At 41.2% G+C, this 24,528-nt stretch overlaps 1 protein-coding gene across 1 annotated transcript in view; it reads left to right on the top strand.

Annotated features, from left to right (window-relative positions):
• Positions 1-24,528, top strand: part of TMX4 (thioredoxin related transmembrane protein 4) — a 70,527-nt gene that overhangs the window by 6,911 nt on the left and 39,088 nt on the right. Inside the window, exons 2-3 of the mRNA XM_058287541.2 lie at positions 9,584-10,205; positions 18,510-18,625. Of these exons, the coding sequence (XP_058143524.2) occupies positions 9,584-10,205; positions 18,510-18,625 (738 nt within the window). The remainder of the gene's footprint in view (positions 1-9,583; positions 10,206-18,509; positions 18,626-24,528) is intronic.

Below are 24,528 nucleotides of genomic sequence, written 5' to 3'. Positions count from 1 at the left end.
TTAAATGAAAAGATCACGGTTCTGTTCAACAAAATGCATACATCTCACAGACAAAATGCTGAGTGAGAGAAGCAAGATGCAAAATAATACCCACAATATGATCCCATTCATACAAATGGGCCAAATCCGTTTATAATAGTTAGGGTTGCACGCAGAGATAGAGGAAGTGTCAAGGCAGACCACGGAATCGTCACCTGGGCTGAGGGAGAGGCTACACCGTAGGGGCTGGAGTGCGGCGACTGGGGAGGGGCCCGTGGGGGGTCTCGGGGGGCCGGTGACGTCCAATCTCCTCACCTCTGTGGCTTTACACGTGTGTAAAGGTTTGGGTAGATAGAGGGCTCCTCAGCCGCGGCAGGCGCGGCTGTTGTTGACTGCGGAGGGCTGTCCCGTGCGTTTTAGGATTTTTAGCTCCATCCCTGGCTTCTACCCCCTGAGGCCAGGAGCACTCTGCCTGCATGCCCCACCCCAAGTTGTGACGAAGGAAATATCTTCAGACATTGCCAAATACTGCGTGGGAGGCAAAGTCACGCCCCATTCTCCAGTGAGAAACGTGGTAGGGTCGTCTTCCGGGGCACAGGTCTGCTAACGCAGGAATGGTTGGTACTCTTAGACAACAGCCGACAGTTTTCACTCGAACCCGCCCCGTTTTAACGTCAGTCAAAGCTGTTGCGGCATTTCTCTACCTTCTACGGGAGGAGCCTCTTCTGCTGGCTGCCGGCTCTCCCAGTTCTGAGTTTGAGTTTCCAAGGATTCCAGAATTTCTTCATTTCAGTGAGAGTTTCGGGCCATGAGTTTATAGGAGCAAAATTTGTGTTCATGTTTAATGATTTGACAAAAATTCTTTGCTTTGCATGGCACAGAATAAGATCCATGGTAAAAGCACTTATGCTTTCAAATTAAACGCCTAATGTTTCTAGCCTGTTGGTATAGGAAAACAAATATTTTTAAATGTTAGCTAGGTTTATTTTCGTTTTTATTGGAATAAAGGTAGAAGCTGAAAACTTGACAGCACAGTGCCTGTGTTATATTATAGGTATGTTAAAGTACATGTTGTCTTTTACTTAAGTGCATTAAAAAACCTTAGTGTTGTGATTCATTAGGGTTTAGGCCATGTCATAAATCTGTCATGGAACAGAGGAAAAGCGTCATTTAGTTATGTTTGGAGAACGGATCAGCGCCGCAGCCCAGCCACCTGTACTAAATTGAGTCATTTAAAAACTCAAGATGGTAGGGTGCCGGAAGAGATGCAAACGGTAACCCAGCATCAGTTCTACTCATATATAATTCACTTAAAATACATGGTTATTTGGCTTTTAGAACTTTAAAAGAAAAAAATCCACTAAAAACATATGATTGCCTCAAGCATAGTATTTTAATTTCATGAATATACACATGTGCACACCCCTGGATCTGTCTGTTTTGTAAATGTATCTTAGAGGGATTTTTCAAACCCATAACTTTCGTATTTAGAGCAAGTAGTAAAGGATAATCAGCATTTATTAAGTGGTAGTATACTATTACCAGTGCTTGTAGTAAGATGTTGGATCTACCTTGGACCTGTTTACAAGCACCAACTGGTAAATTTTCAGAAATTTTGCTTCTGGTGGATATAAAATTGGTTGCTTGAACTCAGCCTGAGCAGCGGTGCTTAGAGCACAGAAATTAGCATACTATGCAAATCAGGGCTCTCCTGCCTCAGGGGAGCTGGCTGTCAGAGAGGTACCAGCACGTCACAGGTGCTTGAGCTAGAGGGTATTACGTAGAATTTATCCTACCACATTTAAAATTCTAAAAAATTAGGCTTATGCTTCAATAGTAAATTGTACTATGATTTATGTGAAATATGGACTTTTGATTTTGTTACATTTTAGTTATATTTTGGTTTGAATATTCAAGAAATATTCCCTAAAATTAGATCTGTAAAGAAAAGTGAATTATTGTGTAGACACACAAGGACTGATATTACCATGTTGTATTGCCTGGAGCAGAGCAATAAACTCAGAGGACATCTCTTTTTCTTTCCAATAAAAATAAGTAGACTAAACGTGTGAAGCTCACGATTCTAGTTTCTGATTTCTTGAATTTCAAGTGCCAAAAAACAGGTACAGATATTTGTTTATAATGAACATGGGTTTTTTCACTTATTTATTTTAGGTCGAGAGTTAGATTTGGAGGTGCTTACACTTACATCTTCATGTCCTGTTCCTCCAGCAGAATTTTCTCTGCCCCTCCAGCTTCATCTGTGATATTTCTACCCCATGTTAGAGAAATCTAAAGGTCTGTATCTTTTATGTCATGGTCTCATCTTTCCCAGTCTGAAATGCTCTAGACCATGGAACACTTGGCATGTGAATAAATTCATTTAGCAATCTTTCATACATCCTGCGTGGCATCTCTTGTGTTACTGTTTGTCAAACATTATTGAACCTTTATCATTGAACTCATTATCAGATAAGACTTGACTCATTAAGAACAGAGACTCATACCTTTCTTGAGCTCACAAATTGCAGCAGAAGGCTTGCACATAACATATTCTGTGTGCTGCAATAGCCAGGGCCTGGTTATTATTAGAGACCACCAACGATGTTAGTTAATTTTAATACTTGGATTCCTTCAAGATTATTTTCCTTCATGTAAAATTGGCCAGATTTGAAGCACACAGTTGGCTATAGACTAAAATATGTCTCCTACCTTTCCAATTTCTATTTATCCCAATTTAAAATTGATGCACACATGCCAGTTTCCTAAAAATCATATAACCAAAGAGTATAATCAAAAAGTGTATGTGGAGGTGGCAGTAGGCACAAAAGGGAAGCCTTGTAACTAGATCCCATTGAGAATTCTCTAGTCCTGCTCGCAGTTGATTGAATGCTAAGGGGAACCACAGGAAATTAGCCAATGAACTGTGCGAGGGGAACTATTACTCTATTACATGTATTATACTTTTCCTGGGCATCTCTTCACACCGGCCTGCCACTGCATGGGTATTCATCCCCTTTTTCTATTTTCATATTGGGTTGTATGGCTTTTTCTTAATTATTTGTGGAATGCCTTGCATCATAAGGATGTGAAATCTTTGTGGGTTGTAGATATGTCAGATCAGTTCTTCCCGTTTGGTTTTTATTTTTGTTTTTTTCATTGTGTGGAAAATTTACATCAGTTTATTTATGGCTTCTGTGTTCCTTGTGTTACTTAGAAAGGCTTTGCCCACCAGATTATAAAATATTCTCCATAAACTTTGACATAAGCTTTTGTAATTTTGTTCTTTTTTCATTAGCGGATTGGGGTATGGCTTGAGGCTTGAGATATAATATTTTTTCTTGATGAAGAGGGTAATTGTCTTAACATTACTATGTGTTGGTCCATTTTCCCCTGCTGATTTGGAATGCCATTTATGGACATTATTAATATTCATAAATATTCAGTTCTTGTGGCAGACTACCTTTCTTCTCAGTGAGGCGGTGTCTTAGTTGGCCCGGGCTGCTGTAAAAATGTTCTGCAGACTAGCTGGCTTAAACAACAGAAAATTGTTGTCTCTCACCTCTATAGGCAAAGACATGGAAGCAGGTGTTGGCAGAGCTGTGCTTCCTCTTAAAGAGCACACCCAGCCCTGCCTCCCTGGCTTCTGGTGGGGGGCCAGCCACCCCCGGCATTCCTTGGCTTGTGTGGTGTCACTCAGTCCCAGGCTCCCCATCTCTCTCTGAAGGTCCAGATGGTCTCTTCTTCTGAGGACACCAGTCATTGGATCAGAGCCCATCATGCTCCAACGTGGCCTCATCTTAACTCACAACCTGTTTACAAATGAGTTCACATTCACAGCACTGGGGGGCTAGGACCAGAGCATGTCTTTTGGGGGAACAAAATTCAATCCTTCATAGGTGGGGTCTTACAATTCGTTCTGGCCAAGCGCCTATAAGCTGAACCGACACGTGTCACTTCTGGACTGAGGAACTAAAAGCCTTGTCCCTTCCACATTTCTCTTTCCATGCTGTGATGGATGTGGAGGAGGCCTCAGGTTGAGATGGCAGGGCTGAAAGGTCAAAGCAGCTGTATTGTGTAGGAACTGCCTGGCTTTTGTACCATCTCTAACACCTATAAATACCCATGCACATGTAGTTTCGTTTCTGGAGTCTTTATTCTGATCCACTTATCTATATGCTTTCTATTGTATCTTCCTATTTTATTATACCTTATTAGCAGATTTTAATACCAAAGAGGGAAGACCAACCTCATTGATCTTTTTTTAATATAAGGTTTTTTTTAAGATTCATTTTTTTATTCCTCCCCCCCCCATTGTCTGAGGTTGCTGTCTGTTCTATGTCCCTTTACTGTGTGTTTTCTGTGTCTGCTCATCTTCTCTTTAGGAGGAACCAGGAACCAAATCCAGGACCTCCCATATCGAAGAGAGGGGCTCAATCACGACCTCAGCTCTCTGGCTTGTTGTGTCTCTCATAGTCTTTCCTCATTGTGACTCTTTTGTTGCATCATCTTGTTGCGTCAGCTCACCACACTTGCCTGCCATGCCGACTTGCCTTCTCCAGAAGGCACCAGGAAACGAATCTGGGACTCCCCATGTGGTAGGCGGAAGCCCAATCACTTGAACCACATCTACTTCCCTCATTGATCTTTAAAACACAATTGGCTAGCCTTAAGCATTGACTTCTTAAGATTCATTTTTAGAATTCGATGAAAAGACGTTGGTGAGGTTTTGAATGGTATTGCATAAAATTTATAGATTAATTTGGGAGAAATAATATCCATGCCATAGTTTGCCTGCATTGTATGTCCCTCTTTACATTCAAATCTTAATGATCTTTAATACTGTTCTCTAGCTTTTTCCATGTGTCTTGCATGTTTCCTTCAGGTTTCTTTCTTGGACTGTTTTTGTTGCTATTGAATGGAATCTTGGTCTCTTAAATTTTAAAATTAATTCTTACTAGCATATAAAGAAGCAATTGGTTTCTATATGCTTATCTTGTATGCAGCTCTCCTCCTGAATTCACTTACAAGTTTGGAAAAAAATTAGTTGGTGTCCTTCCACCAAGATCTGGTCCTCGGTTTGCTATTTCTTAGGGTTTTATCCAGTCTCTTCTGGATTCATTTCTAGTCACTCTCCTGGGAACAGTTCAGTAGATTTCCATCCTTCATTGGTTCTTTTACCATCTGTTCTAAGAAGCAGTACCATGTCCTATTTAAATTCTCTCTTCTACATCTTTTTTCCTGTAAGGCACTTAGCAAATCTGTTTGTGTAATTAAATTCCTGTACTATTATTACTTTATGGACTAATTTTACATCATAGTTTAGCTTATTTAATATTTCCATACCAGTGTCAACGATCTTAGTAGGAAAACCATTGCGTCTTATTTCTGAAACCTATTATTATAGAGTTTGTAAGAAGCATCCAATCTCTTTGTCTCTCACTGATTATCCTCTTAATATCAAGTCCTAAATTACAATTTTAATCATTGTATTTGCAGAACTGAAAGTTTCTGTGATTAGAATATAAGTTTTTATGTAGCTTGGTAAATTGTCCTTTTATATCCAGTATTCAATATGTAACTAGAGATCAGAGTACAAAATACAAATATCTGATGCTTGTAAGTCTGGTTGCATAAACCATAAACCTCCCTATATCCTTCTGATGCTTTCTTGAACACATTAAAAAAAACCCTGTGAAGTTCCATGAGTATTTAAATATCATGGTGGCAAAAAAATCTGGTCTCAAGGTCTTGTAAAACATTTTCTTTGGTGCCTTTTTCCCGAGCAGGCATCTTACAGGGCCTACCCCCAAAAAGGGAAAGGGGAGAGGGAATTCCTGTTTTGCTCTCTTGAACTATCACCCGAAATAACCCCAAGTTACCCTTTACAAAATCTTTCTTTTATTAGAGAAGTTGTAGGTTTACAAAAAAATCATGTGTAAAATACAGAGTTCCTAAGCTCCACTTGAATAAGCCTTCATGGGAAGACAAAGGATAGTGGAGAAGGATCTGCTTCCAGCTCACACACATGGTTGCTGGCAGATTTGAGTCTTCCCGGCTGGTGGACTGAGCTCTCAGTCCCTCACAAGCAGTTGGCTGGAGACCCCCACCCCCCCTCTTTTCCTTATCACCTGGCGCTCTTCATACAGCATCTCAGCACAGGCAACAAGAGAGCAAGAGAGTTTGGAGCAAGATGAAAGCCAAAACTTTTTTGGAACACAATCACAAATGAGACGTCCCATCACTGTTGCCATATTGTATTTGAGGTGCATTTGAAATGAATTACTAGGCCCAGCCCACATGTAAGCAGAAAGGACTGTACTAGTTTCTGGGGCTGCTGTAACCAATTAACATGAACTCAGGGGCTTAAAGCAAAGGTTATTTCTCACGTTCGAAAGATCAGAAGCCCAAGCTCAAGGTGCTGCTGGGACCATGTTCCTTTGAAGGCTCCTTGCTCTTCCCCAGCTCCTCGTGGCTTCGGGCAGCCACTGGCACTCCTTGGCTTGCGGCTGCCTTGTGCTCCCGTCTCCTGTGTCCACACGGCCCCTGACCTCTGCGTGTGCCTGTGCCTCCACTTGGTCTCGCTAAAGGGCACCAACCACAGGACCACCCTGCTCCAGCACGACCTCTTCTTAATTTGATTACATCTGTGAAGGCCTTCTTTCCAAACAAGGCCACACTCACCGTTCCTGGGGGCTAATCTTTTGGGGGAACTCAATGCAACCTCACACAGGCCTGAACGCCGGGAGGCAGAGAGCCTGAGGGCCACGTCAGGCTGCCTAAGGAGTCCTGCAATGGGGTGAGGATTCTGCTAAGATCGAGACAACAAGATAAATAAGTCAAAGACCTCCACCTAGGAGGCCTCCTAGGAGGGAGCCAGAGGAGAGGGGGAGAGGAGAACTATGCATGAGTACACTGCAACATGAGGGGCTGTGGTGGAGTTAGGCAGAAGAGAGAGTGGTTAGTGCCCAATGGGCTGCTGGAGGTACAAGGTGTGCTCCATCATAGAGGCTGAGTAGCAATTCACTAGGAACCTAGAGAAGAGGGTTCTAAACTGATGGAAGAGGTAAGCAGGCATAAAAGCACACGAGGAATGGAGAGCAGCTTGGTGTTGCTGGAACATGGGGATGGTGGGGATGGTGGACTAAGGTAGGCAAAAGCGGACTGGATTGTGAGGACTCTGTAGAGCCTTCTAAGTGAATTTGACCGTATTCTAGGAAAAAGAGAGTCTTAGGAGCACTGAGGCATGCTGCAGTCTCCAAACAATAATACATTTGTATTTTTTTCCCTATTTTTTTTAAATGTTACATTAAAAAAATATGAGGTCCCCATATACCCCCCACTCCCCAGACCCAACTCCTCCTACATCAAGAGTGTCAAAAATATGGTAATACATGGGGGAAATACAACCAATGTAACTTAGAAACTATAGTTAACAATAATATTGCAATATTTTTGTAGCAAAGGCAAAGAAGTTACTATATCAATGCTAAAGATCAATAAACTGAATATGGGGTTTCGTTTTATGAGGTGTGAATATGATCAAGCTTTTTAAAAAAGTTTCTGCATTAGCTAGGAGACTTTGGTCAGGTCATTTAACTGATCATGCTCATTTATTCATCTTTCAGAACACTGGAGAAACTACTGAATTTGTTTTTAAGATTAAATAAGATAAATGTACATGATTTTTAAAGTTATGCTTCCATAATTTATTAAGCTGCCTTTTGTCTTTGTTATTTTTTGAAGCTGAAGTAAAGTTTAAAAAAATGGAAAACAAAAATAACACATAATGTTTTTGAGTCTTACCATGTGCTAGACATTGTGCTTGACTAATTTTCACTACTACATTATGGAGTAGGTTCTATTCTTACCTGCATTTAAACAGAACCTGGGTATGAACTAATTTCAGCCCCAAATATCCTAAGTAGGAAGTGTGGGGGCTGAGAAGCAGCTATGGTTATCTGACAGTGAGCACTTCCGTACCCCAGTCTGTGCCTCCCCCCTGCCACACACTCTGCTATCCTCCTTCTCATGTCCTCTGCGATTCCTGAACACACATTTTGTGTTAGAAATAGGAACTGCTTGAGCAATGAGTTTCTGCTGTGCCTCAAATGCTCTCTTTCTATTAACTTTACATTTTGCAAATTTCCCCACATACACAAAAAGTAGTAGAATACCAGATGAACTTAGTCTCAACACTAGTTCTCATTGTGCTACTCTTCTTTCATCCATACCCCCCGCCATCCTTCACATTTTATTTCTGGAGTATTTTAAAGCAAATTCTAGACATCATATTTCAGCCATACAATTTCAATGTCTGTAACCAATAAAGACTTTTAAAAATAGAGCCATCACTCCTTTATCACCCCCAACAGAATTAGCAGTAATGCCCTAATATCAGATGGTATTTTTAAAGAACTTTTACCCACCACATATCCTATACTAAAGCTGCCTTAAAAAGGGATCGAATTCCTGTGTCTGGATCATTTCCTTTTATAAACACAGTACAACATTTTCCATTGAGCTTATAGGATCGATCTGCCTACAATAACAGAATGTCTCAGTAACAGTTGTTGCAATGGCATTTGCCTAATTTAAAATATTTGTAAACTCTTTTGAGTTTATTTTGATGATAGGGGCTGGGTCCACAAGGCTTTTACTTAATTAACACCTAATTCAGGCAAGATCTTCTCTGCAGCCAAGATCGATCTTTCTCTTTTATAAGTACTGATCGGAGATTGATCTTCCATGCCCTGCAGTACTCTTATTTGCAGAGCTGTCTTTGTGTTAAACCAAGGAGAGGAACCACAGTTTTTCATTATATATATTGGCCATATTACCCATATTTCTTACTCGGTAAATGCTTGGCAAGCACATTTTGAAAAAGCTCATCCACCCTTCAATTGTAATTCAGCCTTACATGCCAAAGTTGTGGTGATCCCAAGGTACAGATTCATCTAATGTGTACCTGGAAAAACATTTGGAAATCACTCAGGGCAACTCATTCTAGAGCTGACAGAACTGTAGCTCAGAGATGTGCGAGGTCAATTGGGTTGCAACTGGCAATATTCTTATTAACTAACATTTTATTAGTAGTACCCATGTTTTAAACGTTTCTATGAAATTAAAATTCATCTATGCAAAAAAAAATCTACAACTGCATAATCCTGCTTTACCAGTGTATCAGATTAGGCGCGTGCAAAGAGTGCTTCAAACTCCCTCTCCCTTTCAGCAAAAGATGCCCACACGGCCTCCGTTTTTCATTAAACACGTCTATTTTGGGTCCCTCGCTATCATTTTTGCTACCATTGAAGAAGAAGATGGCTTTTTTCAAAACTGACCAGGTTTCTCTTTAGGTCAACCCGCGAGCGCCAAGCCTTGTCACTTGGGCCTGGGCAGCCTCGGGCCATCTGTTTATTTTCAGCGGACTGCGGAGAGGAAAGGGCGGCCGTTGCCAAGGCAACCGCCACCAGGGCAACGGCCGGCCAGGAGGTGGGGGGGCGTGGCCTGGGCGCGCCCGAGCCCTTAAGAGGCGGGGCCGAGGCGGGCGCGCGGGCTCGGGGCTGAGGCGGGGCCGAGGCGGGTGCGCGGGCTCGGGGCTGAGGCGGGGCCGAGGCGGGGCCGAGGCGGGTGCGCGGGCTCGGGGCTGAGGCGGGGCCGAGGCGGGTGCGCGGGCTCGGGGCTGAGGCGGGGCCGAGGCGGGGCCGAGGCGGGCGCGCGGGCTCGGGGCCGAGGCGGGGCCGAGGCGGGTGCGCGGGCTCGGGGCCGAGGCGGGGCCGTGGCGGGCGCGCGGGCTCGGGGCTGAGGCGGGGCCGAGGCGGGTGCGCGGGCTCGGGGCTGAGGCGGGGCCGTGGCGGGCGCGCGGGCTCGGGGCTGAGGCGGGGCCGAGGCGGGGCCGAGGCGGGCGCGCGGGCTCGGGGCCGAGGCGGGGCCGTGGCGGGCGCGCGGGCTCGGGCTGAGGCGGGGCCGAGGCGGGCGCGCGGGCTCGGGGCCGAGGCGGGGCTGTGGCGGCGGCTCCCCACCGGCGGGGCCCAGCGAGGCGGGCCGGACCTCGCGGGCGGAATGGCGGGCCCGCTGCCCGCTGCGCTTCTGGCCGTGTGGGTGGTGGCGGTGGCGGCGGCGGCCGACCCCGAGCAGGCCGCGCCGCGGGCGGAGCGCAGCCGCGTGCAGCCTATGACCGCCTCCAACTGGACGCTGGTGATGGAGGGCGAGTGGATGCTGAAATTGTGAGTGTGCCCGCTCGCCCCGCCGCCCCTGCCCGCCGGGGCTAGACCTCGGGCCGCGAGCCCGAGCGACTGCTGAACTGCGGCGCCGGGACCCTCGCCGTGCGCATGCGTGCTGGCTCCCGCCCTGCGGGCTGCGGCTGGGCGCTCCCCGTCTTCTAGGGATGCGGGGGCCGTTTACCCGGAGGGGTGGGGATGCGGGAGAGCAGAGTTCCAAGAAAATTGGGTGCGTTTAGGTGTCTGCATGTGAAGGAGAAAGCAAGGTCTCTCGGCGGCATTTCTGGGTGTAAATACCAGGTCGGGCCCGAGTATTTGGGGGAGACGAGTGGAGCGCAGCGGGGTGAAGGCCACACCCAGTGGGTACCGAACACCTTAGACACTTGCTTTTGAACCCCGGAGATGTCTTAGTAACAGTGAAAACAGAAAGACGGGTGCCTTTGAAGTGTTAAAAGAAGGTTCCCAATAATCGTAATTCTTAGAGCAGGACTTTCTGGGTACATGTCATAACTTTGTGCCAGTGTCATAGAGAAAAGGACATGAACAGGTTGTTCCTTGTGAACAATAGAAAGTAGATGGTAGATAGTGCCTTTGCTTGAAGGAGATGGGAAAATGGAGTTTTGTGTTAGGAAAGGAGATTTGTTTAATGCAACCTAAAAGTGACTTCCCCTGGAAAGGAGGTGATCCTTTGAAAGAAAGCATGAAGTTGACATTGGGATGCCAGGAGAGAGGATTTAGAGACCACCGTGGTGGCCTTGCAAGGAAAATGAGGACTGTCTGAAAATAATTGCTGAGACCCACATCGCTGTGGTGTCAGATAATATATATACTTGGTCACTACTATTTGCTAATGAATTTTGGGTTGAGGACATAGACACACAATTGGATCTGTCCTTTGTCCAAGATCAAATTTTTTAATCCTTCAATTTAGATGGTGAAGAATGTGGCCTAGAAATAGGTTGCAAGCTGGAGTGGAGTGAAGACCTCAGTTAGATCTCGGGTCCAAAGTTACAATTCACCCAGCAGATTATATTGTCCAAAGAACATAACGCATATTCACCCCTTCAATCGTGTATTTACCATTTTCGTGACAAAGAAGCAGATGCTTTAAACCTCAAAATGCTTTTGGGGTTATGATAAACTACTAAGACTATTAATGAGATCCACATACATGAATTGCTTATTAAAATAAATCACTTTACGTCGAGGTGAGGAAGCCATTTTCTATTTAAGAGAGAAACTGCTTTAAAGGAAGTGGGACTTTCTATTAAGATTGTCATTCTTGCAATAATCTTAAGAGTTTTAGAGAAGATACGCATTCTGTCAGGTAGTACAGAAAAATCATTAGGTGCCCATTCAATGGAGTTTTCCAGATGTCACTTTTCTGATATTAACTGAACATGTGTATGTACTTGAACGTCAAAGCAAGAAAGGGCTCATTATGTTGATGGTGTCATCTCTTTGATGGTTTGGAATAGCTCTGGTTTTCATTTTATTTTAAGTTTTTACTTTTAATTTCACACTAACGGGACAGTTGCAAAAATAATGCAATACAGAGAATTCCAACATACCCCCTAGGTACCCAGATCCACCTGCTGTTTTAACATTTTGCCACATTTGCCATATCATTCTCTATCCATCTATGCGTTTATGTTACTGTCCTTTTATTTTATTTTTAAGTAAAAGAATGGTAAACACTAAAGTTCAGGTGAGTATAAGCCACATCAAGCCTATAGATGAACCACAGTCAACAACCTTTATGTTTGGCCGTGTTGATCCTTCAGATTTTGTACTCCTTGATAGATGTACAAGTCTAGATTAATAATTGGTTTTTCTAGGCTTGCCATGTGTCCAGTTACATGGATTATGGTTGGGCTGGGATGCAAACAGAATCTTGTAACCCAGAAGCAAGTTGTATAAACACTTGAGACCATTTTAGTGGAAATTCTTAGGCCAGCACATCCAGCTTCTTTTTGTTTACCAAGGGCTCATCCTGAAGAAATAATGTGGGTCTGTCTAGTTGTGATTTTATTTTATGCATTATTACATGATAACTCCCTCCCCTCCTTTGGAAAAATCCAACACCTTAAAAATATATAAAATTAATTGTATTCTCAGTGTCACTATAGGGCTGCTATAAATTTCTAAGAAGTCATCTATACAGCCAATATGCTGTCAGATGTTTGGAAAAACAAAAGTATTAATACCAGCATCCATGTTAATATTTTGTTCAGGTGAATTGGTTATATGGAGATAGCTAGGGGTCCATATTTAACTTCTCTAAAGAAGCAAGTTAGGGGGCTTTCTGATGGCAATATTAAAAACTTGATGTTACTTTGACTGATAGGTCTTCAGATACAAGGTTCTTTATTTGTTCATTTTATAATTGTTATCTTCTGGGAATCTTTCTTTTATATCCTACCACAAACAAAGCCCCTATAATGCAATTACTGTTTCTATTGCTATTGATGATTTAATTTGTTTTTAAGGATCTAACAGTGTTTGACTACTCTGAGACTTGAGATGCTCCTATTATTAAATTTAATTTATTTTATATATATATTTGTCTATCAAACAGTCAATTTTCTGGATCCTTGGAGGTAAGTTTTCAGTTCTAAAAAAAAGTTCTTCTCTGTTATGGAGAAATACCAGTTAAAATAAATTTTTAGTAATTCACCATTTCTATTCTAAAACCTTTTACAAAATCTGTAAACTTCTTCCATTGCTACTTAGATTTTCTTTAATGACAGGGTCTTATTTTACTCAGTGTTTCTCTTCTTGTCTGCTTCCACATGCTGTTTTATAAATTTTACCTCTATTTCTGCCATGTCACTGTTATTGGCTTACTGTGTTTTTTCCCCTTCACCTCTGATGCAGTTTGACCTTTCTCCTAGTTAGAAAGAATTATCTAATCTTTAAATGTCTTCTGATGTTTTCCTTTCTTCCTTTCCAATTGTTTCATGCTATCCTTTATTCAGTTGCTTTACAACCTTTGCTATTTTGAAAAACTTGCTTTGCTCACATATAAATCCTTGAGAATACTGCTTTTGTTCAGAATCAGCTCTGATCACATCTCAAAACTGGTGGCATTGACAGTGCCACAGACTAGTGGGAAGCAGCTCCATGGACAATGGTGAGGGATGATGTCACTAAAAACCCAATTTATATGAGAATATATATTTATGAAGCTTATTTTCTCATTTACCAAATGTGCCTATGAGTTGTATGCAGACAGTCCCATGAAAACAAAGCTAAGAGTATCTAGAGTTCATTAAACTGCAAGATTTCTTTTTTCATATTTAATAATTTCTTTCTTAATGAATCAGTCTCTGTATTTTTCTGGGGGGCAGTTCTTACTTCATATGAACGTTTTTATCACATATATTCCTTGTTCTGAATGGTCCTCCAGGACCTTAAGGTTTTCTCTGAGCCTCCCTGCCTGTTTGACAGTGAGGTTGTAAGCTTCAGATGACCTAATGTGTGGTAAAAGTGCCTTGGAAACCAAGCAGTTCTTTACAAATGTAATTTGTATTAATAATCATTCTTTTCAAAATGCACCTACTTTACATGTGTCATCTTATCTCTCAATAACCTAAAGATAGCTACTTTGTAGTTCAGGAAGCTGAGGCTTGCAGATATGGTTAACTGGCTCAGTCACACAGTTAATGTGGGTTGGTCGTTATGATTCCTCTGGCAGTGTTCTTATCCAAGAGTTCTTATCCAATATATTAAACTGCCATTTGAAATGTATTTCATAATAAAATGTTCCTTTTTTTCAAGTTTGCCAGTTGCCTGAACCAGTTTCATCTGCCAGTTGAATATTTAGAAAGTAACTTATTTTCTTAGATAATGGATGTGCTTTTATTTAAAATTCATTATTTTGTCAGGAAACGTTTTTTGAGCATCTACTTATACCAGGAATATACTTTGCCCTGGAAACGTAGAGATAGAAATGTTTTTAAGAAATCTGTACTCAAAGATGTCCGTGGACTCTTCTTGGACGATGTTCCCTGGTCTGTGTCTCTTTGACCTCTGTGCCAGGACAGTGAACTGTAATGGGAAGATGAATGACCTTGTAGAATGATCTTGGAGTTGGCTCTTAACAGTCTTTTCTGGAGATGGAGCTAGAGAAGAGTAAACAACTGTGCTTGCTAGGCCAACTGCTCCCGGGGCCTGCCTGGAGAGAGAAATGCATGCCTTGCCTCGTGTTCTTCTGGGCTCTATCTATCACCTCTTGCCCTAAAATAAATGGATCTTTTCCCAGGCCCTGACTTTTTCATCCCCCCCGCCCCACCCCCCAATGTGAAAGATCAAAATCTTGTCCAAATTCATTGTTTTTGTTGTTGTTATTCAGCAAAGTTGGTTTGTGTGCATCATTACATTGATATTTGAATGGCACTTAGAAACAGATTTCTCTACAGTTCAAGATTTAAAAAGGATTTGTAAATGATAACCTGACAGCACCTTTGGGCCTAAATCTTGTTACCGGGTTTGATCAGTTTTGTAGCACTCATTCCTCTTACTTTGTTTCTTTCCTAAGATTTTTTCCCTGTTTTTGTTTATTTTTTGGTTTTTGGCAGACATTCTTCCCTACCTCCATTCCTCTCCCTATGCCTTTTTCCTCCCTTAGTCTAGAAATACTAGGTGCTACGTGTAAAACAGCTCAGGAATGGGAAAATCCCTCTCCCTTTAATCAAGTGTTTAAGAAAATAAAACTAAGTATTATGAAAAATTTCAGACATATGCAAAAATAGAAGTATAGTGAACTCTCATCTCTCACCACTCAGTTTCAACAGCTGTCCATATCTTACCCATCCTGTTTCGTCTGTACGTCATTGCCCTCTACTCCTTGCTGGTACAATTTACATACCATAAGAGTTACCCCTTGTAAGTGAGCAGCCCAGTGATACCAAGTCTTTTTTGATGTCTGTGGCATTCATGCCTTATTTTTTTTTTTTTTTACTTGAGTTCAGGATTTCTTAAAAGTTTTAATTTTAACAGATTTAAGCATGTTTTTAAAATATTAGTGTTGTTGGGGGCATCCTAAAATAGTATTCAGAGTGCTTGATGTTTTTTTCCTGGAGATAGTATTGTATTTTGTGAGAACTGATTTATTTTATTTGCTGTTTCTTCTAGTTATCATTTAGCAACACGAACTGTATCTCTACTGTACCAGTGTATTTTTTTGACATTATTCTGTAAATGTTGATTTTCCTTTTAACTGTATCACTTGTTGACATTTTAAAGTGGATTTCTAGCAGGTGCTATTGTTTGTCTGCAATATTTTGTATTTTGTATAAGTACAGCCCTATGAACAAGTAAGTCTCCATCAGTTTATCTTTCTCATTTCAGATGTTGCCATCTTCCTTTCTGTGTTAGCTTCCTAGGGCTGCCCCAAAAATGATAGTAAACTTAGTAGCTTAAAACAATGCAAAGTATATTCTTTCAGAATCGTGGGGGCCAGAACCCCAAAATCAAGGTGTCAGCAGGGTTGGCTCCTTCAGGAAGCTTGGAGAGAGAGCCTGTTCCAGGCCCCTCTCCTGCTTTCTGGTGACTACTGGCTATCGTTGGTGTCATTTGACCAATAACTACAAAACTCCAACCTTTGCCTCTGTCATCACATGGCTTCTTCCTGGCCTTTGTTAAATCTCCCTCTCCTTTCTCTTAAAAGGCCTACCTAAATCCAGGTGATCTAATTCTGAGATCCTAACTCAGGTACATCTGCAAAGACCAATTTTCCACATCAAGACACATTCACAATTAGCAGGCGTGAGGGCTTGGACACGTCTTCTAGGGGACACTGCTATCCACGGTGCTCTCCAAGCAGCAGACTTCTCTGGGTTTCCATCCCCGCGCCTGCAGGGGACCTCCTGGGCCTCTCCGGAGCTTCCTAGTCTCAAGTATTTGTGATGTTTTCCAGGACAGTGCTAGGCAAAGGGAGGCCACTAACGTCCTGCCAGGGCGGCTGTCCAGGTTTTCCCTTTGCTTCCATTTTGCCCTTCTGTGATCCATTTCCATAGAGTTGCCAGAGTGATCATTCTTAAAAGTAAATCTGACCATAGTTCTTATAACTCCTTAGTGCTTACCATGGAGCTCTTGATAAAATCCTAACAACTTCTACCATTTTTTTTATAGACCGTGGACGATGTCTTCACACTCTCCTGTCAGTACTCTGAGGCTTTGTTGTGGAATTTAAGAGAAGTTCAATTATTTGAGTATAGAGAGGCCAGGACTCAGGAATGATTTTGAGAAGGAAAAATGGTTTATTGACGGCCGGCCGGACTCGGGAGCTTTCTGTTTGAATCCCGAGCCCTGAACAAGATTTTCAAACATCTTTTATACAGAGAGGAAAGGCCAAATGGTCCCTTTGTTTCAGTTCTCAATAGGCTTCAATTAGCATATATCTCTTCCACATCTTAGGTAATCTTTTAGCATGGACTCCAGACATTCTAGATAAGCTTTTAGCATATTTACTTTTTGTATTTCCCCTAAATACTTAAAGTTTATAGCCCTTGCATTGTTAAACATTTCCTGGGACTGGAGCCGCTTCCACTGTCCCTAAGGGCAGGACTGCAGCCTCTTACCGTTCCACACCCACAAGTCAAACAACTTAGTTATCTCTGAAGAGACAAAGAGCCTTCCACCCATAGCCCACATCAGCTTCATGTGTCTCTTTGCTCATTTCAGAGGATTGTGTGACTCATCTCTGGCTGTTACCCCTACTTCAGATCTTTTTTTAAAAAGATTTATTTATTTATTTAATTCCTCCCCTCCCCCGGTTTTCTGTTCTCTGTGTCTATTTGCTGCGTCTTGTTTCTTTGTCTGCTTCTGTTGTCGTCAGCGGCAGGGGAAGTGTGGGCGACGCCATTCCTGGGCAGGCTGCACTTTCTTTCGCGCTGGGCAGCTCTCCTTACGGGCAAACTCCTTGCGCGTGGGGCTCCCCTATACGGGGGACACCCTTGCGTGGCACGGCACTCCTTGCGCGCATCAGCACTGCGCATGGGCCAGCTCCCCACGGGTCAAGGAGGCCCCGGGTTTGAACCGCAGACCTCCCATGTGGTAGACGGACGCCCTAACCACTGGGACAAGTCCGTTTCCTCCTACTTCAGATCTTAGCACAGATGTTTCTTTCTCTGTGGACTCCTCTGTGTCTCCGTAGCGTCTTGTACTCTCTCTTCTCTGTTTCCTACTCTCAGGCATAGCTTCGCCACCCTAGAGTATAGTTACTCCGGTGCTGACCTTCGTTCATCTCTGGATTGTGCAGCTCATAAGGAGGGGAGGAACCAAGTCTGTCTTGTTCACAGTTGTAGCTCAGCTTCTAGCATGGTGCTCAGTTAATGTTTATTGAATACAAAATAAATGTAAAAAGCAGGGCCCTGACTTGAGGCCCAGGTTATTTCTAACTCCTCTTTAAGAAGGGTTGAGGTATAGCTGTTTAATCTGCAGCTTCTGCCTTCCTTCTCAGAGTGGTTCAGAGCTGCCACACATTTTTGGAAATAACTCATTCCTGGGTACCCACACACAGTAGTCATTCTGGCCTCTACCTGTCAGAACTGTGGCTTTGATGGATCTGAAACTGGTTTGGCTAGTTTAAGGGCTCCCTTGTGAAACCTGTCCTCCTTAAGTGGGGCACTCAAAATAGTGTGCAGGGGAATGGATGTAGCCAAGAGGTTGAGCACCTGCCTCCCACATGGGACCTCCTGGGTTTGGTTCCTGGTGCCTCCTAGAAAAACAAAACAATAAGCAAAATAAAACAAAAAAAAAAACAACTCAGGGAAGCCGATGTGGCTCAGTGATTGAGCGCTGGCTTCCCACATATGAGGTCCCGGCCCCCGGTACCTTAAAACAAACAAACAAACAACAACAACAAAAACAGTGTTCACCCTCACAGATCAGTCCCTCAAAGTTCACCCTCAAAGTTCAATCCCCGGCCCCGGTACCTTAAAACAAACAAATAAACAACAACAACAACAAAAACAGTGTTCACCCTCAAAGATCAGAAGTTGTCTGGAAAGTGACAAAATTTGGGTTGATTATAAGAATAACATTGAAACAGAATATTTTATGTATTACAATAATTTTTGAAAATCTCAGACTTAGGCTTTTTATTTTCCTTAGGAATTTGATGTACATCCATTAAATCCTAGGGGGAAAAGGTACTTCTGCTTTTCTATATCAAATAATTTTGGAAACACTTGCTTTAATAATTCCCTAAGATAAGAACTTTTTAAAGAAATGAGTACTTTCTCTAAATAGTTCTATAGATTATTTTCTATATGTTGATTTTGATTGGCTGCTCTTTTCCTACAGTTATGCCCCCTGGTGTCCATCCTGCCAGCAGACTGATTCAGAATGGGAGACATTTGCAAAGAATGGAGAAACACTTCACATCAGTGTGGGGAAGGTGGACGTCATCCAAGAGCCAGGTACTGTGCGTGCTGAGAATTGAATGGCAACATTTGTTTCCAACTTTTTACTTGAAAATTTCCAAGCCTACAGAGAAGTTGAAAGCCTAGGATATTATTAATTCATGAATGGAGCACCTTGATTCAACAGATAATATTTTCTCATCTCTCGGTCTATTTATATTTGCGTGTGTATTTACACATATATATGAATGTGTATATCTATTTATATTTTTATTTTTTTATTATTTTTTTGCAGAGCCATTTAAAAGTAAGTTGCAGACATCATGTCACTTTTCCTCTCAGTCCTTCAGCTTTCTACAGTTTCCCTAATTATCCCCATGTACCTTTTTATAGGTTCTTCTTTTTGAGCCAGGATGTGTTCAGAGTTTACAGATTACATTTGGTTTTCAGGTCTTTTTAGTTTCTCTCAGTCTGGTGTAGTTGCCCCAAGGCTTTTTGGCAGTATTGACATGCTTAAGGGAACAGGCCAGGATTTGCCGAGATGCTTCCTCAGGGTGACGCTTAACTTACTCTGTGTTCAGTTTGTTCTGTACATGGATATTTGGTATGACTAGCTTCAGATTAGACATTTATGGCAAAGGCACTTCATAGGTGATGCTGTGGCTTCATGTTGCCTCCCATCAGAAGGTACGTACTGTCACGTTAGTGATGTTACGTTTGAGTTGAGGAGTGACATGATCTGATCTGTGGTTTAAAAGAATTCCTTTGACTACCATGTGAGAAATCAGCTTTGTGGGGTCAGAAGTAGAAGGGAGAGCAGTAGCCCCGATTTGAGAAGATGGTGGCTTGGACTAGGGAGCTAGCAGCAGCAGCAGTGGTAAGTGCTTAGATTTGAGATACCACATTTGGCTGGAATCTCCAAAAGAATTTCCTGATGAATTGGTTGTGGAATGTTGAAAAGGAGAGTTGATGGAGAAGACTGAGGCAGGGCTTAAATTTGGGTGGTTTAATAGACAACATCCAAACAGAGATGAGTCAGAAATGTAAATTTGAGACTATCAGTGTAGATGATACTGAGGTGAAGGGTAAAATTGACACTGTATGGGGGGTAAGTGCTAGAGAGGTGCTCTGAGGACCATGGCCTGGGGCTTCCCAGAATTCAGACAACGAAAAGGGATAGAAGGTCCTGCAGAGGAGGAGAAGCCGGTGGGAAAGGAGAGGGACGGAGAACTAGGGAGATCTGGAAGCCCTGTGAGGAGAGTGGGCCTTTGGTTGTTGTAACTTGTCCTGGCAAGCCTCCGTGACAGCTTGTCCCTACTCTTGGAAGCACTTTAAGTGTTCACTTCGTTTTACTAAATCTACGATTCTGAATAAGCAGGGAAAACCATTGAAACGATGGTCACTGTTTTCACCCACAGTTGAGCACTTCATTGGATATTCCTGAATATAAATTTCTGGTTGTTTTCAGATCTCCATTCTTTCATCATGCTGCCTTGCCACAGGAGTGCTTGGAACATATTTCTTTTCTTTTATCTGCAAGTCAAATTTAAAAACACAGAAAATTTTAAAGTATTCATGCATACTTTTCCATTAGTGTATCTAATACGGTATTTTAGGTACTTTAAAGAGAAAACGTTTAGGTTTTTTAAACAGAAAATAAGATTTAATTATAAAAATAGGGATTATAAACACATTGCATCTTTAGAGTTGTGGAAAGTTAAGGAAAGGACAGACTTGTAGATCAGTTGCATTACTTTGCCTGTATAATACTGCCTAGACCAGGTGTTGTTTCATTTGAGTTAGTTTTGGAAACTTACTTTTAATGAGTATGTACTTGGACCTTCTGTTCCATGCCGATGAGCTTAGTTGTCAATGATGGGAAAATTTTGATTGCTCAAAGCACCATGGGTGATGTCTGTTTTGGTAGATTAGTGGTAAACTGGGTCCCTATAGACCAAGAATAAACATAACGTTTAAAACCCTCTATTTGCTGGAGAAGGGAATTTAGTTTTCTACACTTCAATTAGTTAATTTAATAATATACAAACTAGTATTTTTGTATTATATTGTCAATCTTTAAATTAGGGTCATTTCTACTTTTTGATTGAATTTTACCTACTCTTTTTGGTGATAGTAACCAACAGTTACCATTTACTTTCATTTGTTGTGCTAAGTATTTTCATGAGTTTTTTAATATTATAAATCAGTATGAAGAACAAACTTTATTTTTTAGTTACTTAGACAACTGAAGTTCAGAAAGGTTAACCATGCTGGAGATCATACAACTACTAAATGGTAGAATGAAAGCTATTAACTATCCCTGTTTTTTTGATATTGAAGTTAAATAATTTCTATTGTATTTTTTGTGTATCAAAATATAATTGTCAGCCATAATTTCTCTTCTTTCTCTAAACCTTTTTTTCTGGTATGAATTTTTTTTTACATTTTTTTAAATTAGAGAAGTTATAGTTTTATAGAAATTTCATGCAGAAAATACAGAGTTCCCTTCTACCCACTGCCACCCCCACCCCCAGTTTTCACTATTGTTAACTCTTTGCCTTAATGTGGTACCTTTGTTACAATTGATGAAGCAATATTTTTATAATTATACTATTAAATATAGTCCATATTTAAATTAGGGCTTACTGTTTGTGTTGTACAGTCCCATGTTATTTTTTGAAATTTCTTATTCTAGTAACGCACACACACACGTGTGTGTGTGTATATATATATATATATATATATATGTACCCTAAAATTTCCCCTTTAACCACATTCAAATACATAATTTACTGGTGTAAATTATATTCATATTGTTGTGCTACCATCACTACCATCCATTGCCAAAACAGTTCCATCACCCCAAAGAGAAACTCTATAACTATTAAGCATTACCTTCTCATTCTCTACCCCCATGCCAGCCCCTGGTAACCAGTGTTCTAGTTTCAGACTGTATGAATTCATTTATTGTAGTTGTATTAGTCAGCCAAGGTGGTGTTGATGTGAAATACCAGAAATTGGTTGCTTTTTATAAAGGGTATTTATTTGGGATAGAAGCTTACAGATAACAGACCATAAAGCCTAAGTTACTTCCCTCACCAAAGTCTTTTGCCACATGTTGGAGCCAAGATGGCTGCTGATGTCTGAGAGGGTTTAGGCTTCTTGGGTTCCTCTGGGCTCAGCTCCTTTGGTTTCTGTAGACTGTGAGGCTCTCTAGGTTTTGCCTCTCTCCAAGGTCAGATGTAGACTTATCAGATAAACAGCTAGTTTCTCTTCCCGGGGCTTTCCCTCTTTCCTCAGGACCAAGCTCCTCTGTGTGTTCATTCCCTGGGCTCCATCTCAAGACTCCAGCATCAAAACTCCAACTCTGTCCTTTGCCATGTCTTTTATTTGTGAGTCCCCACCCACCAAAGGGCAGGGACTCAACACTCTACTGAAGTGGCCCAGTCAAAGCCCTAATTATAACTTAATCAACACCCTACTGATGTGGCCCCATCAAAGCCCTAATCATAACTTAATCATGACAGGTACAGATCAGATTACAAACATAATCCAATATCTATTTTTGGAATTCATGAACCATAGCAATCTGCTACAGTAGTTATTTCATGTCAGTGAGAATATAGAGTACTTTTCCTTTTGTGTCTGGCTTATTTGACTCACCATGATGTCTTCAAGGTTCGTCCATGTTGCTGCAAGTATCAGAACTTCGTTCCTTTTTATGGCTGAATAATATTCCAGTGTATATATATATTAAATTTTGTTTATCCATTCATCTGTTGATGTACACTTGGGTTGCTTCTACCTTTTGGCTATTGTGGATAATGTTGCTATAAAAATCAGTGTAAATATCTGTTCGAGTTCCTGCTTCAGTTCTTTGTATATACACCTAGAAGTGGGATTGCTGGATCCTATGGTACTGTTATACTTAACTTTCTGAGAAATGCTAAACTGTATTCCACAGTGACTAAACCATTTTACATTCCCACCTACAGATGAATGAGTGATTCTCTTTCTTTATATCCTCTCCAATACTTGCTATTTTTAATTTACTTAATAGTAACTATCCTAATAGGTGTGAAATGGTATCTCATTGTGGTTTTGATTTGCTATTGGGGGCCATTTGTATTATCTACTCTCAAAAAATGTCTAATCAAGTCTTTTCCCATTTCTTAATAGGGTTGTTTGTCTTTTTGTTGTTGAGTTGTAGGATTTCTTTATATATTCTGGTTATTAAACCCTTATCAGGTAAGTGGTTCCCAGATATTTCTCCCATTGTGTAGGTTGTCTTTTTACTTTCTTGATGAAGTCCTTTGATGCACAAAAGTTTCTAATTTTGAGGTCCATTTATCTTTTTTTTCTTTCGTTGCTCATGCTTTTGGTGTAAAGTCTTAGAAACCATTACCAAACACCAGGTCCTGAAGCTGCTTCATTCTGTTTCTCTGGGAGTTTTATAGTGTGGGTTCTTATATTTGGGTCTTTGATCCATCCTGAGTTATGAAGTCGAGGTCCAGCTTCATTCTTTTGTATGCGGATATCCAGTTTTCCCAGCACTATTTTTTGAAGAAACTCTTCTTCCCAATTGAGTGAACTTGGCACCCTCATCAAAAATCACTCTGCATATCTGAAATAAATCCTACTTGGTCATCTTGGTCATGGTGTACAATTCTCTTTTTTTGAGGTACCGGGACCAGGGATTGAACTCGGGACCTCACGTGTGGGAAGCTGGTGCTCAGCCACTGAGACACATTGGCTCCCCTGCATTGTTTTTTTCATTTGTTTTGCATGTTGTTTGGGTAGTTTTTGTTTTTAGGAGGCCCTGGAAACCAAACCTGGGACTTCCTGTGTGGGAAGCAGGTGCTCAGCTGTTTGAGCCACATCCACTCTCAGTGTATAATTCTTTAATGTGTTTCTGGATACAGTGTGCTAGTATTTTGTTAAGGCTTTTTACATCTATATTCATAAGAGATATTGGTCTATCATTTTCTTTGCTTGTGGTATATTTATCTGGCCTTTGGATAGTTGCCCTGTAGAATAAATTACAAAATATTCTCATCTCTTCAGTTTTTTGGAAGAATTTGAGCAGAATTGGTATTAATTATTCTTAAAGTGTTTGGTAAAATTCACCAATGAGTCCATCTGGTCCAATCCTTTTTTTGAAGGGGAGGTTTTTGATTACCAAATCAGTCTATTTACTTTCTATTTATGTGTTGAGATCCTCTGTTTCTTCAGTATAGGGAGTCTGTGTGTTTCTAGGGATTTGTTCATTTTATCTAGATTATCTAATTTGTTGGTGTACAGTTGTCCAGAGTATCCTCTTATGATCCTTTTTACTTCTGTGGGGTTGGTAGTTATGCCCCCTCCCTTTCATTTCTGCTTTAATTTGTGTCTTTTCTCTTTTTTTCTTTGTCAGTCTTGCTAAAGAGATTTTACTGATTGAACCAACTCGTTTAGTCGATTCTCTCTATTGTTTTTTAATTTTATTTTCTATTCCATTTATCTCCATAATACTATTTGTTATTTCCTTCCTTCTGTTCACCTTGGGTAAAATTTACTCCTCTCTTCTAGATCCCCTGGTTGTGAGATTTGGTCTCTGATTTGATATCTTTTTTCTTTTTTAATGTTAGCATTTACAGCTGTAAATTTCCTCTCAACTCTGCCTTTGCTGCATCTCATAAATTTTGGTGTGTTATGTTTTCATTTTCATTCACCTCAAGATATTTCCAAATTTCCCTTGTGATTTCTCCTTTGTTCCATATTTTATTCTGTAAATTTTCCATTTCTCTCTCTGTTATTCATTTCTTGTTTCATTCCATTGTGATCAGAGAAGATACATTGTATAATTTCAACATTTTAAAATTTTTTGATATTTCTTTGTAACCTGATACATGGTCTATACTGAAGATTGACTCGTGCAGTAGAAAAGAATGTGTATTCTGCAGTTGGGTAAAGTGTTCTAT

The sequence above is a fragment of the Dasypus novemcinctus genome, chromosome 24 (assembly GCF_030445035.2).
Source record: "Dasypus novemcinctus isolate mDasNov1 chromosome 24, mDasNov1.1.hap2, whole genome shotgun sequence".
In the NCBI taxonomy this organism is placed as follows: domain Eukaryota; kingdom Metazoa; phylum Chordata; class Mammalia; order Cingulata; family Dasypodidae; genus Dasypus; species Dasypus novemcinctus.
The sequence above is the reverse complement of the archived record's forward strand: the minus strand, read 5'-3'. Positions and strand labels throughout refer to the sequence as shown.